Source organism: Oncorhynchus tshawytscha, unplaced genomic scaffold (genome assembly GCF_018296145.1).
Source record: "Oncorhynchus tshawytscha isolate Ot180627B unplaced genomic scaffold, Otsh_v2.0 Un_contig_16816_pilon_pilon, whole genome shotgun sequence".
Taxonomy (NCBI): Eukaryota; Metazoa; Chordata; class Actinopteri; order Salmoniformes; family Salmonidae; genus Oncorhynchus; species Oncorhynchus tshawytscha.
The window spans coordinates 1-13,660 of record NW_024608046.1 but is presented as its reverse complement, the minus strand read 5'-3'; the positions used below and the strand labels follow the sequence as shown (position 1 = coordinate 13,660).

The 13,660-nt window shown below is 47.6% G+C and overlaps 2 protein-coding genes across 2 annotated transcripts in view; both read left to right on the top strand.

Annotated features, from left to right (window-relative positions):
- The window catches only part of LOC121843239 (PHD finger protein 20-like protein 1), a 30,888-nt gene extending 27,836 nt beyond the window's left edge, over positions 1 to 3,052 (top strand). The window contains 3 exon segments of the mRNA XM_042312808.1: positions 842 to 1,003; positions 1,174 to 1,342; positions 2,811 to 3,052. Of these exon segments, the coding sequence (XP_042168742.1) occupies positions 842 to 1,003; positions 1,174 to 1,342; positions 2,811 to 2,861 (382 nt within the window). The 3' untranslated portion in view covers positions 2,862 to 3,052.
- Positions 3,053 to 6,713: 3,661 nt separating this feature from the next.
- LOC121843240 (thyroglobulin-like) lies at positions 6,714 to 9,873 on the top strand. Its single transcript, XM_042312812.1, has 5 exons — positions 6,714 to 6,840; positions 8,274 to 8,382; positions 9,071 to 9,168; positions 9,403 to 9,589; positions 9,810 to 9,873. The coding sequence occupies exons 1-4, from the start codon at positions 6,771 to 6,773 to the stop codon at positions 9,504 to 9,506; spliced, it is 381 nt and encodes a 126-aa protein (XP_042168746.1). The 5' UTR covers positions 6,714 to 6,770; the 3' UTR covers positions 9,507 to 9,589; positions 9,810 to 9,873.
- Positions 9,874 to 13,660: the final 3,787 nt, after the last annotated feature.

The window sequence follows — 13,660 nt, the reverse complement described above, 5'->3', positions numbered from 1 at the left end:
AGGTCCCCTGTCAACACGTAGGGCAACGTTTTCATCACACTGAAGAGAACTGTGGAACTCATTGTCTGTACTACTGGGTTCTGGTCAAATCTAGTGCACTATAAAGGGAATAGGGTGCCATAGGGTTCTGGTCAAATCTAGTGCACTATAAAGGGAATAGGGTGCCATAGGGTTCTGGTCAAATCTAGTGCACTATAAAGGGAATAGGGTGCCATAGGGTTCTGGTCAAATCTAGTGCACTGTAAAGGGAATAGGGTGCCATAGGGTTCTGGTCAAATCTAGTGCACTATAAAGGGAATAGGGTGCCATAGGGTTCTGGTCAAATCTAGTGCACTATAAAGAGAATAGGGTGCCATAGGTTTCTGGTCAAATCTAGTGCACTATAAAGAGAATAGGGTGCGATAGGGTTCTGGTCAAATCTAGTGCACTATAAAGGGAATAGGGTGCCATAGGGCTCTGGTCAAATCTAGTGCACTATAAAGGGAATAGGGTGCCATAGGGTTCTGGTCAAATCTAGTGCACTATAAAGGGAATAGGGTGCCATAGGGTTCTGGTCAAATCTAGTGCACTATAAAGGGAATAGGGTGCCATAGGGTTCTGGTCAAATCTAGTGCACTATAAAGGGAATAGGGTGCCATAGGGTTCTGGTCAAATCTAGTGCACTATAAAGGGAATAGGGTGCCATAGGGCTCTAGTCAAATCTAGTGCACTATAAAGGGAATAGGGTCCCATAGGGTTCTGGTCAAATCTAGTGCACTATAAAGGGAATAGGGTGCTATTTAAAACGAATCCATGATCATTTGGAGTCAAAATGAACCATTACTTCCTTGTCCACCTATAGGAACAAACACAATCCCAATTTGCACTTCTGGGCTCGGTCATGGGTGAACTCTGACGAGGACCAGCCCATGGGCGGTCTCCCTGACTGCATCCACTTGACAGACAACTCTCTGAACAACCAGAACTCCTCCAAGACAGACACTTACATCACCAGCGAACACAGGTACACGTTCAGCTGAGTAATACCTGATTTTAGTAGCGATGGGCACTGGTATGGAATCAAACATTATCCATGTTGTGTTGAATTAGCCATATTGGTGCCTGTCACTAGTTTACAGTGTGTTCATAATGTATTTTATTGACCGTTGTCTTTGTAATCACTCTGCTCTACAGCTACCAGAAACCCCCCAGCCCCGGACAGCTGGAACACTGGCCCCCTGCAGACCCCCACGGCTCTAACAGCCAGGAGGGAGGAGGGGTGGGGGCGGACCTGGTGGTGGCTAATACTAACCCCGCCTCCCACTCCACCCACTTCACAGCCAAGGAACAGGAAGTAAGAAAGGTGTTGTTGATCTTCATTGTCTCTTGTTTGTTTTTAAGGCGATCACTTTATTCATCAGTTGTACATCAGGTCCAACTCGGATGTAACTTCATCCCAACCTCTCCTAAAGACAATACACTACATGGAGAGGTAGGAACAGGGGAATGTTATCTCAACCTCTCCTAAAGACAATACACTACATGGAGAGGTAGGAACAGGGGACTGTTTATCCCAACCTCTCCTAAAGACAATACACTACATGGAGAGGTAGGAACAGGGGACTGTTTATCTCAACCTCTCCTAAAGACAATACACTACATGGAGAGGTAGGAACAGGGGAATGTTATCTCAACCTCTCCTAAAGACAATACACTACATGGAGAGGTAGGAACAGGGGACTGTTTATCTCAACCTCTCCTAAAGACAATACACTACATGGAGAGGTAGGAACAGGAGACTGTTTATCTCAACCTCTCCTAAAGACAATACACTACATGGAGAGGTAGGAACAGGGGACTGTTTATCTCAACCTCTCCTTAAGACAATACACTACATGGAGAGGTAGGAACAGGGGACTGTTTATCTCAACCTCTCCTTAAGACAATACACTACATGGAGAGGTAGGAACAGGGGACTGTTTATCTCAACCTCTCCTTAAGACAATACACTACATGGAGAGGTAGGAACAGGGGACTGTTTATCTCAACCTCTCCTTAAGACAATACACTACATGGAGAGGTAGGAACAGGGGACTGTTTATCTCAACCTCTCCTAAAGACAATACACTACATGGAGAGGTAGGAACAGGGGACTGTTTATCTCAACCTCTCCTAAAGACAATACACTACATGGAGAGGTAGGAACAGGGGAATGTTATCTCAACCTCTCCTAAAGACAATACACTACATGGAGAGGTAGGAACAGGGGACTGTTTATCTCAACCTCTCCTAAAGACAATACACTACATGGAGAGGTAGGAACAGGAGACTGTTTATCTCAACCTCATGGAGAGGTAGGAACCTAAAGACAATACACTACATGGAGAGGTAGGAACAGGGGACTGTTTATCTGTCTTATCTCAACCTCTCCTAAAGACAATACACTACATGGAGAGGTAGGAACAGGAGATCTCAACCTCTCCTAAAGACAATACACTACATGGAGAGGTAGGAACAGTTTTATCCCAACCTCTCCTAAAGACAATACACTACATGGAGAGGTAGGAACAGGGGGTGCCCGTGGAGTTAAGTGCACAACGGCAAGCTGTGGTATCTAGGGTTTGATACATTTAACCCCTCCCCACCAGCTCACTTCCGGGACAGATTTTTCCTGTCAGACCCGGGGTTCGAACTGGCAACCCACTGGTTGCTGTCTCGCCTCTCTAACCACTAGGCTACCGGCTTTCCTTGAAAGAAAATTAACTGTAAAATGTGTTGATCAATTTTGATTCGATTTTTGTGGTTGAGTTAATGCTGTGTGTTGTCAACAGAAGACAACTGCCCTGGCTGTGCCTGGCTCCTGGCTATGCCTGGCTATCTGAATGAGAGGGGACCAGACTCAGTGCTGGCTGTGTCTGGCTGTCTGAATGAGAGGGGACCAGACTCAGTGGAACATGCCAGGAACTGTCTCCAGTGGCAGATGAACCTCCTCACTCACATAGAAGATGTTCAGAACCAGGTGGCAGGCAGGATGGACCTCATATAGAAGGAGCTTGATGGTAAATGTGAGCTTGATGGTAAATGTGGTGTTCTGGGTTGTCTAGAGAAGGAGCTTGATGGTAAATGGGGTGTTCTGGGTGGTCTAGAGAAGGAGCTTGATGGTAAATGGGGTGTTCTGGGTGGTCTAGAGAAGGAGCTTGATGGTAAATGGGGTGTTCTGGGTGGTCTAGAGAAGGAGCTTGATGGTAAATGGGGTGTTCTAGGTGGTCTAGAGAAGGAGCTTGATGGTAAATGGGGTGGTCTGGGTGGTCTAGAGAAGGAGCTTGATGGTAAATGGGGTGGTCTGGGTGGTCTAGAGAAGGAGCTTGATGGTAAATGGGATGGTCTGGGTGGTCTAGAGAAGGAGCTTGATGGTAAATGGGGTGGTCTGGGTGGTCTAGAGAAGGAGCTTGATGGTAAATGGGTGGTCTGGGTGGTCTAGAGAAGGAGCTTGATGGTAAATGGGGGTCTGGGTGGTCTATCCTGGTAAATGGGGGTTCTAGGTGGTCTAGAAGGAGCTTGATGGTAAATGTGGTGGTCTGGGTGGTCTAGAGAAGGAACTTGATGGTAAATGTGGTGTTCTGGGTGGTCTAGAGAAGGAGCTTGATGGTAAATGGGATGGTCTAGAGAAGGAGCTTGATGGTAAATGGGATGGTCTAGAGAAGGAGCTTGATGGTAAATGGGATGGTCTAGAGAAGGAGCTTGATGGTAAATGGGGTGGTCTGGGTGGTCTAGAGAAGGAGCTTCATGGTAAATGGGATGGTCTGGGTGGTCTAGAGAAGGAGCTTCATGTAAAATGGGATGGTCTGGGTGGTCTAGAAAGGAGCTTGATGGTAAATGGGGGTTCTGGGTGGTCTAGAGAAGGAGCTTGATGGTAAATGGGATGGTCTACACTGTCCTATCCAATACACTAATAATACTATCCTATACACTAATACACTGTACTATCCTATAAACTAATACTACACTGTCCTATCCTATACACTAATACACTGTCCTATCCTATAAACTAATACTACACTGTCCTATCTATAATACCTATAAACTAATACACTACACTGTCCTATCCTATACACTAATACTACACTGTCCTATCCTATACACTAATAATACCAAAGCAGTGGGAGGTAATGACCCGATTGTAATTGAAGGAGGAACTCGTTCTTACCTTATTAGATCCTAACCGTCTCTCTCTCTCTGCGTCCCTCAGTGTTGGAGAGCTGGCTGGACTTCACTGGGAGTTGGAGCCTCCGGACCCCTTGGCCAGACTGCCTCAGCTCAAACACCGCATCAAGCAGCTCCTCACAGACCTGAGCAAGGTGCAACAGATGAGCACCCTGTGTTCTGTGTGAGTTTGGGTTGGCCTGACCTAGGTAGCATCTGGCCCGTGTCTGGCCTGGGTTAGCATGGCAACAGCACCAGGCATCTGGTGTCATCACAGCACTTCACAGAGGAGAGTCCTATCCAAACCCAGGGTGAACCCCATCCTCTCTCTGGCACCGAAGCACACCGTCTGCTGTGGTCCATAAACTGTCAAACTGAGCATACCTTCTCCTCCTAGACAGACTGTGGGAGTGAAGCTTCAGTTGGCTCAATACAAGGGGGATGAATACATGTATAGAGACCAACAGGAAAGAGTTGAGTCCAGTGGACTCTTGGTATTGGAAAGAAGGGTGTTTTGAGTTGGAGTAACTGACAAGTATTGAGTTGACGAAATGGGACTTGTGGATGAAAAGTACCAGCTTAACACAGTGTTAGTTTGTAGGGCCCAGGACGTTTGTTGTTTTAACTAAGACTCCCTGTTATGAAGTGTCCACAACGTTTTCATAACCAGGAAATGAGGGTTTGTCCACGTACATTAAATCTGTTCACACGCATTCTATGATATAGCTGAAATTCAATTTAATTCAATTAGATTATTAAAATGCTATGAGATCACCTCGTCATGGGTCCGTCCCAAATAGAACCCTATTCCGTTTATAGTGCACTACTTTAGACTGTAGTACACTACAGTATGTAGGGAATATATAGGGGGCCATTTGGGAAACGACCCATCACTCTCTTGCCTCAGTAGGAGCAGAGCTGTGGAAGCCTTGCTTGTGTGATATGAGTTCATGCAGAAACTAAATCACCAAGGTGAATGTTAGATGATATTGTAGCAAGCTTTAACCTGCCAGAAATCTGTTCTGTTTTGGAAACGTGGTCTGAAACTTGTTTGACATGTTTTAAAATTTCGAGTTGCCCCTCAAGTTCACACTAGGGTGAGATGATTTGTTATTAAAAAAACAGTGCTAACATCAGTCATTTAGCGACTGCATTCTGATTTCATTTCAGGAATCTATTGCCACCTTTTACAATCGTTAACTTTCATTCTCTTTATGTGCCAAGTCTGAAGGTATGACCCACCAAGTTTACAATGTTAACATGGGGAAAGATATATATTTTGACTGGTGTATATAATATACCCAATCCACAGACAGACATACGACTGTGTGTCTTCAGGATATCTCCATGACAACCCCGGAAATGGCCTTGATGTCACGGGACATCTGTGGCACGTTTGTCTCTGTGTGTATGCTCCGAAATGGCACCCTATTCCCTATGTAGTGCACTACTTTTGACCCTGAGCCCTATGGAGCCTGTTCAAAAAGTAGCGCACTGTGTAGGGAATAGGGTGCCATTTGTGGACGTAGCCTCTGTCTGTGGGGTTTTTGATGCTTTCAGTACGGCCCCAGTATGGCTGCTAACACCACAATATCTTCGGGCTAAGGGGACACGTTTGACTTGTACCACAGTAAGCTAAATTGCCAGCTGGATGTAAAATGCGTATTAAAAAAAAAGCAATGTGTTGATTGCTGTTTTTTGGGTCATTTTATGTACAGTTTTTCTAACTGTAAAGATGAGGAAACATCTATAGAAATGCATAAGAGGATAAAATATACTTGAAGAAAAATGACTATGTTTATTTAGCGTTTCTATTAACCTGTATAAAAAGTGTTTTAGAACCAGTCGGTAGGGGAGAAAAGAAAGTAGATTTTTATTGACATATACCAGCTGTACATTAAGAGTTTATTTAAGACCTGTTCTTTGTGATTTACAACATGTACAATGCCATTAAAAAAAGATATTCTGGATATTAAATATCTCGTCTTACGCTTATTATTTTAAATGATATATTACAGAGTTGGTGTGTGCTAAACTGTTACACATTCAAATGTTAATTTGTGTTGTCTGTTGCTGGCCTTGTTTTCCATGTTTTATGACATTAGACTTCAGAAACCTGTCGTCCGTTGGCTCTTGAAAGAGCATCATCCCGAAGGTGCAAGTCATGTTCACCTGGGTAGTATTTATTAGTGTAAACCGTAGAAAAATGTTTTGCAACGTAAACAACAGTTTCTTATTGGACAAATTCAGATAGTCCTGCTTGACGTTTCTGTCCGTTTTCTTCCGATTTGGTTTCGAGGTTTCTACTGCATCCCAGGTCAAGTCTTGCATGACCAACTCCTCCCTTCTGATGGCTCTCTGAGTCTCAGGCTTGGCTGCTCCCACTAGAATGTTCCAGAACTTCCATTGTTCCAAACACACATGAGTGTTCCATGTTTGGCAAGTGAGGACCACGTGTGTCACACACTCCATCCTGAGTGCGGTGACTACCTAGGGGAGGATGACATTGCAGTTAACACTGATGGTATAAATCCAGAGGGTTTAGTCCCAGTCTCCTCACAGTTCAACGGGCAGACTGACTGAGGAAGATGATGAGCCTGGTTCAGATCTCCTTCATGCTGCTGTGTTACCTCTGTCTGTCTGAGGGGAAGATTTCAGGTAACACCTTAGGGCTCCTAGTTTATCTTGGGTTTTTGAATATTTGAAAGTTATTTTCAGCTGTAATTTAAACTTATTTCTGATTATGCTTTTTCAATGTTTATCATTATTTGTGTTTTGTATATCCACTATATATTCCAAACTATGTAGACACCCCTTCAAATTAGTGGATTCGGCTATTTCACCCTGTATAAAATCTAGCACACCGCCATGCAATCTCCATAGACAAACACTGACAGTAGAATGGCCTTACTGATGAGCTCAGTGACTTTCAACGTGGCACCGTCATAGGATGCCACCTTTCCAACAAGTCAGTTTGTATAATTTCTGCCCTGCTAGAGCTGCCCCGGTCAACTGTAAGTGCTTTTATTGTGAAGTGGAAACGTCTAGGAGCAACAACGGCTCAGACGCAAAGTGGTAGGCCACACAAGCTCACAGAAAAGGACCGCCAAGTGCTGAAGCGCGTAAAAATCGCCTGTCCTCGGTTGCCACACTCGCTACCGAGTTCCAAACTGCCTCTGAGAGCAACGTCGGCACAATTGCTGTTCGTCGGGAGCTTCGTGAAATGTGTTTTTATGGCCGGGCAGTGATGAATCACGCTTCACCCTCTGGAGCAGTGGAAACACGTTCTCTGGAGTGATGAATCACGCTTCACCCTCTGGAGCAGTGGAGACACGTTCTCTGGAGTGATGAATCACGCTTCACCATCCGGCAGTCCAATGGACAAATCTGGGTTTGGCACTACCTACCCAAAAGCATAGTGCCAACTGTAAAGTTTGGTGGAAAATGAATAATGGTCTGGGGCTGTTTTTCATGGTTCAGGCTAGGCCCTTTTAATTTCAGTGAGGGGAAAGCTTAACGCGACAGAAAACAATGACATTCTACACGATTCTGTGTTTCCAACTTTGTGGCAACAGTTTGGGGAAAGCACTTTCCTGTTTTTCAGCATGACAATGCCATCGGTGCACAAAGCGAGTTCCCTATAGAAATGGTTTGTCGAGTTCAGTGTGGAAGAACTTGACTGGCCTGCACAGGTTCCTGACCCCATCAGGAATGGGATGAATTGGAAAGCCGACTGCCAGCCAGGCGTAATCACCCACCATCCAGTGCCCAACCTCACTGATGCACTTGTGGCTTAATGGATGCAAGTCCCCACAGCAATGTTCCAACATCTAGTGGAAAGACTTCCCAGAAGACTGGAGGCTGTTATAGCAGCAAAGGGGGAGACCAACTCCATATTAATGTCCTTGACGTGCAGGTGTCCACATACTTTTGAGGATGTTGTGTATTTATTATACTATCATTCAGGCTGTGTTTATGTTTCCTGTGTGTATGAGCCATATGCCTGTAAGCCGAATACAGCCTCTTTAAATTCCCCACAAAGAAATGGACACAGTTTTGAACAACTAAATTGTATTTGCTGCTGTTTTCAGAATATCAACTGGAGTCTGAGACCCTGAGTCAGTGTGAGTCTCTACGTGGTGGTAGTTCTGCCCGGCAACAAGACCATGTCCCCCAGTGCTCAGAGGACGGGCGATTCAGGTATACCTGACAGTGCTGTATATGACACAAGCTAGCCAGGACGGATAAAGCTAGCCTGGATGGTAAAGCTAGCCAGGACGGGTAAAGCTAGCCAGGACGGGTAAAGCTAGCCAGGGGTATGGGTAAGCTAGCCAGGACGGTAAAGCTAGCCAGGACGGTAAAGCTAGCCAGGACGGTAAAGCTAGCCAGGACGGGTAAAGCTAGCCAGGACGGTAAAGCTAGCCAGGACGGGTAAAAGCTAGCCAGGACGGTAAAAGCTAGCCAGGACGGTAAAAGCTAGCCAGGACGGTAAAAGCTATCCAGGACGGTAAAAGCCAGGACGGTAAAAGCTAGCCAGGACGGTAAAAGCTAGCCAGGACGGTAAAGCTAGCCAGGACGGTAAAGCTAGCCAGGACGGTAAAGCTAGCCAGGACGGTAAAGCTAGCCAGGACGGTAAAAGCTAGCCAGGATGGTAAAAGCTAGCCAGGACGGTAAAGCTAGCCAGGACGGTAAAGCTAGCCAGGACGGTAAAGCTAGCCAGGACGGTAAAGAAGCAATTTTCCTGAAATGGAACCCTATTCCCAATCCCTATGCAGTGCACTACTTGCCTAAGGCTCCTGTCAAACGTAGTGCACTATGCCGGGAATAGGGTGCCATTTGGGAAGCGTACCGCTGTTCCCTGCTCTCTCCTAACTGTTGTGTGCTCCAGACACGTCCAGTGCAGCGGTGCTGGTGGTGAGTGCTGGTGTGTGAACGCAGAGGGAGCTGAGATCTCTGGATCCAGACAGAACGGATCAGCTGTGTACTGTGAGCAGAACGCCCCTCTTCCTAGAAATATCTGTTTTAACAGTGACACCACATTGGTGCCTGATGGGATGAATTCCCCCTGGGAACCCGAGCCAGCCTCACGTAACACTGGAAGACCTTTTGAGATGCACTATGTAAATGCTGTCTATCATCATTGACCTCTTCCTCCTCCTCCTCCTCCTTTTCCTCATCTTCATCCTCCTTTTCCTCCCCTTCCTCCTCCTCCTCCCACAGGTCTGACGTCCTGCCAGCTCCACAGACAGCAGGCCCTGCTGAGTGGCGATGCCCCCTGGTGCCCCAGTGCCAGGCCTCTGGGAGTACCAGGCGGTGCAGTGTGACAGCGCCCGGGGACAGTGCTGGTGTGTAGACCTGGAAGGCATGGAGCTCTACGGGACCCGGCAGAACGGAAAGCCCTCTCAGTGTGAGTTAGTTAGGAGCAGGATGACTTGTGTTGTGTATTGATATGTAATTTACCACCTATAGTATTATGTGCATCCGTTTTCTAATGGGTGACCCCCAGCGGGAATCAAACCCACAAATCCTGACGTTGCAAGTGCCATGCTCTACCAACTCATCCACACAGCACAGTAATATATAAATGACTAGAGCTGATCAGAACAACCTTTGACCTTTTCCCTCAGGCCCAGGCAGCTGTGAGGTGAGGTCGAGGCGTCTCTCCACGGCGTCGGGGAGCGCTCCCCCTCAGTGCTCGGCCGACGGCTCCTTCCTGTCCGTGCAGTGCAAGTTTGTCAACAGCACTGACAGGATGGTCTTGGACCTGCTGCACACGTTCAACAGGTCAGTGCCTGGAAGGGAAAGATATGCACTCTAATGGTGCGCCCCAAATGACACCCTATTCCGTAAGGTGTAGTGCACTACTTTTGACCAGGGTCCATAGGGCTCTTGTCAAAAGTAGTGCACTATATCAGGGGAATAATGTACCGTTTGGGACGCTGACATTCACTGTTAGACCGTTGGAATCTCATCTATCACTCACTCACTCACACAAACACACTGCTGGGGGTTTGCTTTGACCTGGCTGTGCATTGGGATCCTGTGTGTGAGTGAGACAGGTTTTGTACAAAGCTTTTTATCGTTTCTGCCTCTAGATGGCAGCGTAATGCTTAGACCCCTGGACACTGATGCGCTGACAGGAGAACTGGGAGCCCAAATTCACTTTATCTTTCCCTCCTCGCTCTACATTTCTGACCTGATAGGATCCTATTCTTGTGTATGGTGACTGGAACATGTTATGAGGAATGGAGACGCTTGGTCTCCTGGGAACTTAATGCAATTTTCAGAATTCACAAATTGTTGATTTTATTTTACGTTTATTTCACGAGGCAAGTCAGTTATGAACAAATTCTTATTTTCAATGACGGCCTAGGAACAGTGGGTTAACTGTTCAGGGGCAGAACAACAGATTTTTACCTTGTCAGCTCGGGAACCACTTACCTGATTACCTTTCAACCACTGGGCTAGGCTACTTTCGGTTACTAGTCCAACGGCTCGCCTCTCTAACCACTAGGCTACCTGCCTCTCTAACCACTAGGCTACCTGCCTCTCTAACCACTAGGCTACCTGCCTCTCTAACCACTAGGCTACCTGCCTCTCTAACCACTAGGCTACCTGCCTCTCTAACCACTAGGCTACCTGCCACTCTCTAACCACTAGGCTACCTGCCTCTCCACTAACCACTAGGCTACCTGCCTCTCTAACCACTAGGCTACCTGCCTCTCTCTAACCACTAGGCTACCTGCCTCTCTAACCACTAGGCTACCTGCCTCTGCCTAACCACTAGGCTACCTACCTGCCTCTCTAACCACTAGGCTACCTGCCCACTGAGGCTCTCTAACCACTAGGCTACCTGCCTCTAACCACTAGGCTACCTGCCTCTCTAACCACTAGGCTACCTGCCTCTAACCACTAACCACTAGGCTACCTGCCAACCACTCTAACCACTAGGCTACCTGCCTCTCTAACCACTAGGCTACCTGCCTCTCTAACCACTAGGCTACCTGCCTCTCTAACCACTAGGCTACCTGCCTGCTCTAACCACTAGGCTACCTGCCTCTCTAACCACTAGGCTACCTGCCTCCTCTAACCACTAGGCTACCTGCCACTCTAACCACTAGGCTACCTGCCTCCTCTAACCACTAGGCTACCTGCCTCTCTAACCACTAGGCTACCTGCCACTCTAACCACTAGGCTACCTGCCACTCTAACCACTAGGCTACCTGCCTCTCTAACCACTAGGCTACCTGCCTCTCTAACCACCACTAGGCTACCTGCCACTCTAACCACTAGGCTACCTGCCTCTCTAACCACTAGGCTACCTGCCTCTCTAACCACTAGGCTACCTGCCTCTCTAACCACTAGGCTACCTGCCCTGCCTCTAACCACTAGGCTACCTGCCTCTAACCACTAGGCTACCTGCCTCTCTAACCACTAGGCTACCTGCCTCTCTAACCACTAGGCTACCTGCCTCTCTAACCACCACTAGGCTACCTGCCTCTCTAACCACTAGGCTACCTGCCTCTAACCACTAGGCTACCTGCCACTCTAACCACTAGGCTACCTGCCTCTCTAACCACTAGGCTACCTGCCTCTCTAACCACTAGGCTACCTGCCTCTCTAACCACTAGGCTACCTGCCTCTCTAACCACTAGGCTACCTGCCTGCCACTCTAACCACTAGGCTACCTGCCTAGGCTACCTCTAACCACTAGGCTACCTGCCACTCTAACCACTAGGCTACCTCTCTCTAACCACTAGGCTACCTGCCACTCTAACCACTAGGCTACCTGCCTACCTCTAACCACTAGGCTACCTGCCACTCTAACCACTAGGCTACCTGCCACTCTAACCACTAGGCTACCTGCCTCTCTAACCACTAGGCTAACCACTAGCTACCTGCCTCTAACCACTAGGCTACCTGCCACTCTAACCACTAGGCTACCTGCCACTCTAACCACTAGGCTACCTGCCCACTAACCACTAGGCTACCTGCCTCTAACCACTACCACTCTAACCACTAGGCTACCTGCCTCTCTAACCACTAGGCTACCTGCCTCTCTACCACTAGGCTGCCTCTCTAACCACTAACCACTAGGCTACCTGCCTCTCTAACCACTAGGCTACCTGCCACTCTAACCACTAGGCTACCTAACCACTAGGCTACCTGCCTCTCTAACCACTAGGCTACCTGCCACCCACTCTAGCCACTAGCTCCTGCCTCTAACCACTAGGCTACCTGCCTCTCTAACCACTAGGCTACCTGCCTCTAGGCTACCTGCCTCTCTAACCACTAGGCTACCTGCCACTCTAACCACTAGGCTACCTCCTCTAACCACTAGGCTACCTGCCCACTAGGCTACCTGCTAACCACTAGGCTACTCTAACCACTAGGCTACCTGCCACTCTAACCACTGGCTACCTGCCTCTCTAACCACTAGGCTGCCTCTAACCACTAGGCCTGGCTACCTGCCACTCTAACCACTAGGCTACCTGCCACTAACCACTAGGCTACCACTCTAACCACTAGGCTACCTGCCTCTCTAACCACTAGGCTACCTCTAACCACTAGGCTACCTGCCTCTAACCACTAGGCTACCTGCCACTCTGCCTTGCCACTAACCACTGGCTACCTGCCTCTCTAACCACTGGCTACCTGCCTCTCTAACCACCAGGCTACCTGCCTCTAACCACTAGGCTACCACTCAGCTGCCCTGCCTCTAACCACTAGGCTCCTGCCTCTAACCACTAGGCTACCTGCCTCTCTAACCACTAGGCTACCTGCCACTCTAACCACTAGGCTACCTGCCACTCTAACCACTAGGCTACCTGCCTCTCTAACCACTAGGCACTCTAACCACTAGGCTACCTGCCACTAACCACTAGGCTACCTGCCACTCTAACCACTAGGCTAAACCACTAGGCTACCTGCCTCTCTAACCACTAGGCTACCTGCCTCCCTAACCACTAGGCTACCTGCCTCATTACCTGCCAAATGTTTCACAGTGTCTAAAGCAAACAATGTAATCATCCCAGATGTTTCCAGATGATCCACCAAAATGTAAACATTTCATCTGGAATGTGGGTTTGGACAAATAGTTGACACGTTGTAAATCTCATGGAGGAGTATGACGTTCCTCTACCTTCATGTGGAGGTTTCCACTAGGTCCTTCTTAGGCTACCTAGGCGCAGCTGCAAAACTATTCCAACCACAAACCACTGTACCACTCTAACCACTAGGCTACCTGCCTCTAACCACAAAATTAGAAATGTCTGCTTTCAGACCCACTTGAAACATTATAATTTCATAATTGTAATACTTTTGGTCTTGTGTCTGCAAAAATTCCAACCCAAACCACTGTAGCCTACACAAAATGATGTTTTATAATTTCATACAATATTTATCTTAGACATCTGTCTCTCGGCAACAAATGGCATTATATTCCCTACTTAGTGTGTGTACCCGGGCTTGTGCAGTG

Coding starts and splice junctions, on each gene's coding strand:
- LOC121843240 (XM_042312812.1), top strand. CDS start 6,771: ATGATGAGCCTGGTTCAGATCTCCTTCATGCTGCTGTGTTACCTCTGT. Junction 6,841..8,273: donor GTCTGAGGGGAAGATTTCAG/GTAACACCTTAG, acceptor TGCTGTTTTCAG/AATATCAACTGGAGTCTGAG. Junction 9,169..9,402: donor GAACGGATCAGCTGTGTACT/GTGAGCAGAACG, acceptor CTCCTCCCACAG/GTCTGACGTCCTGCCAGCTC.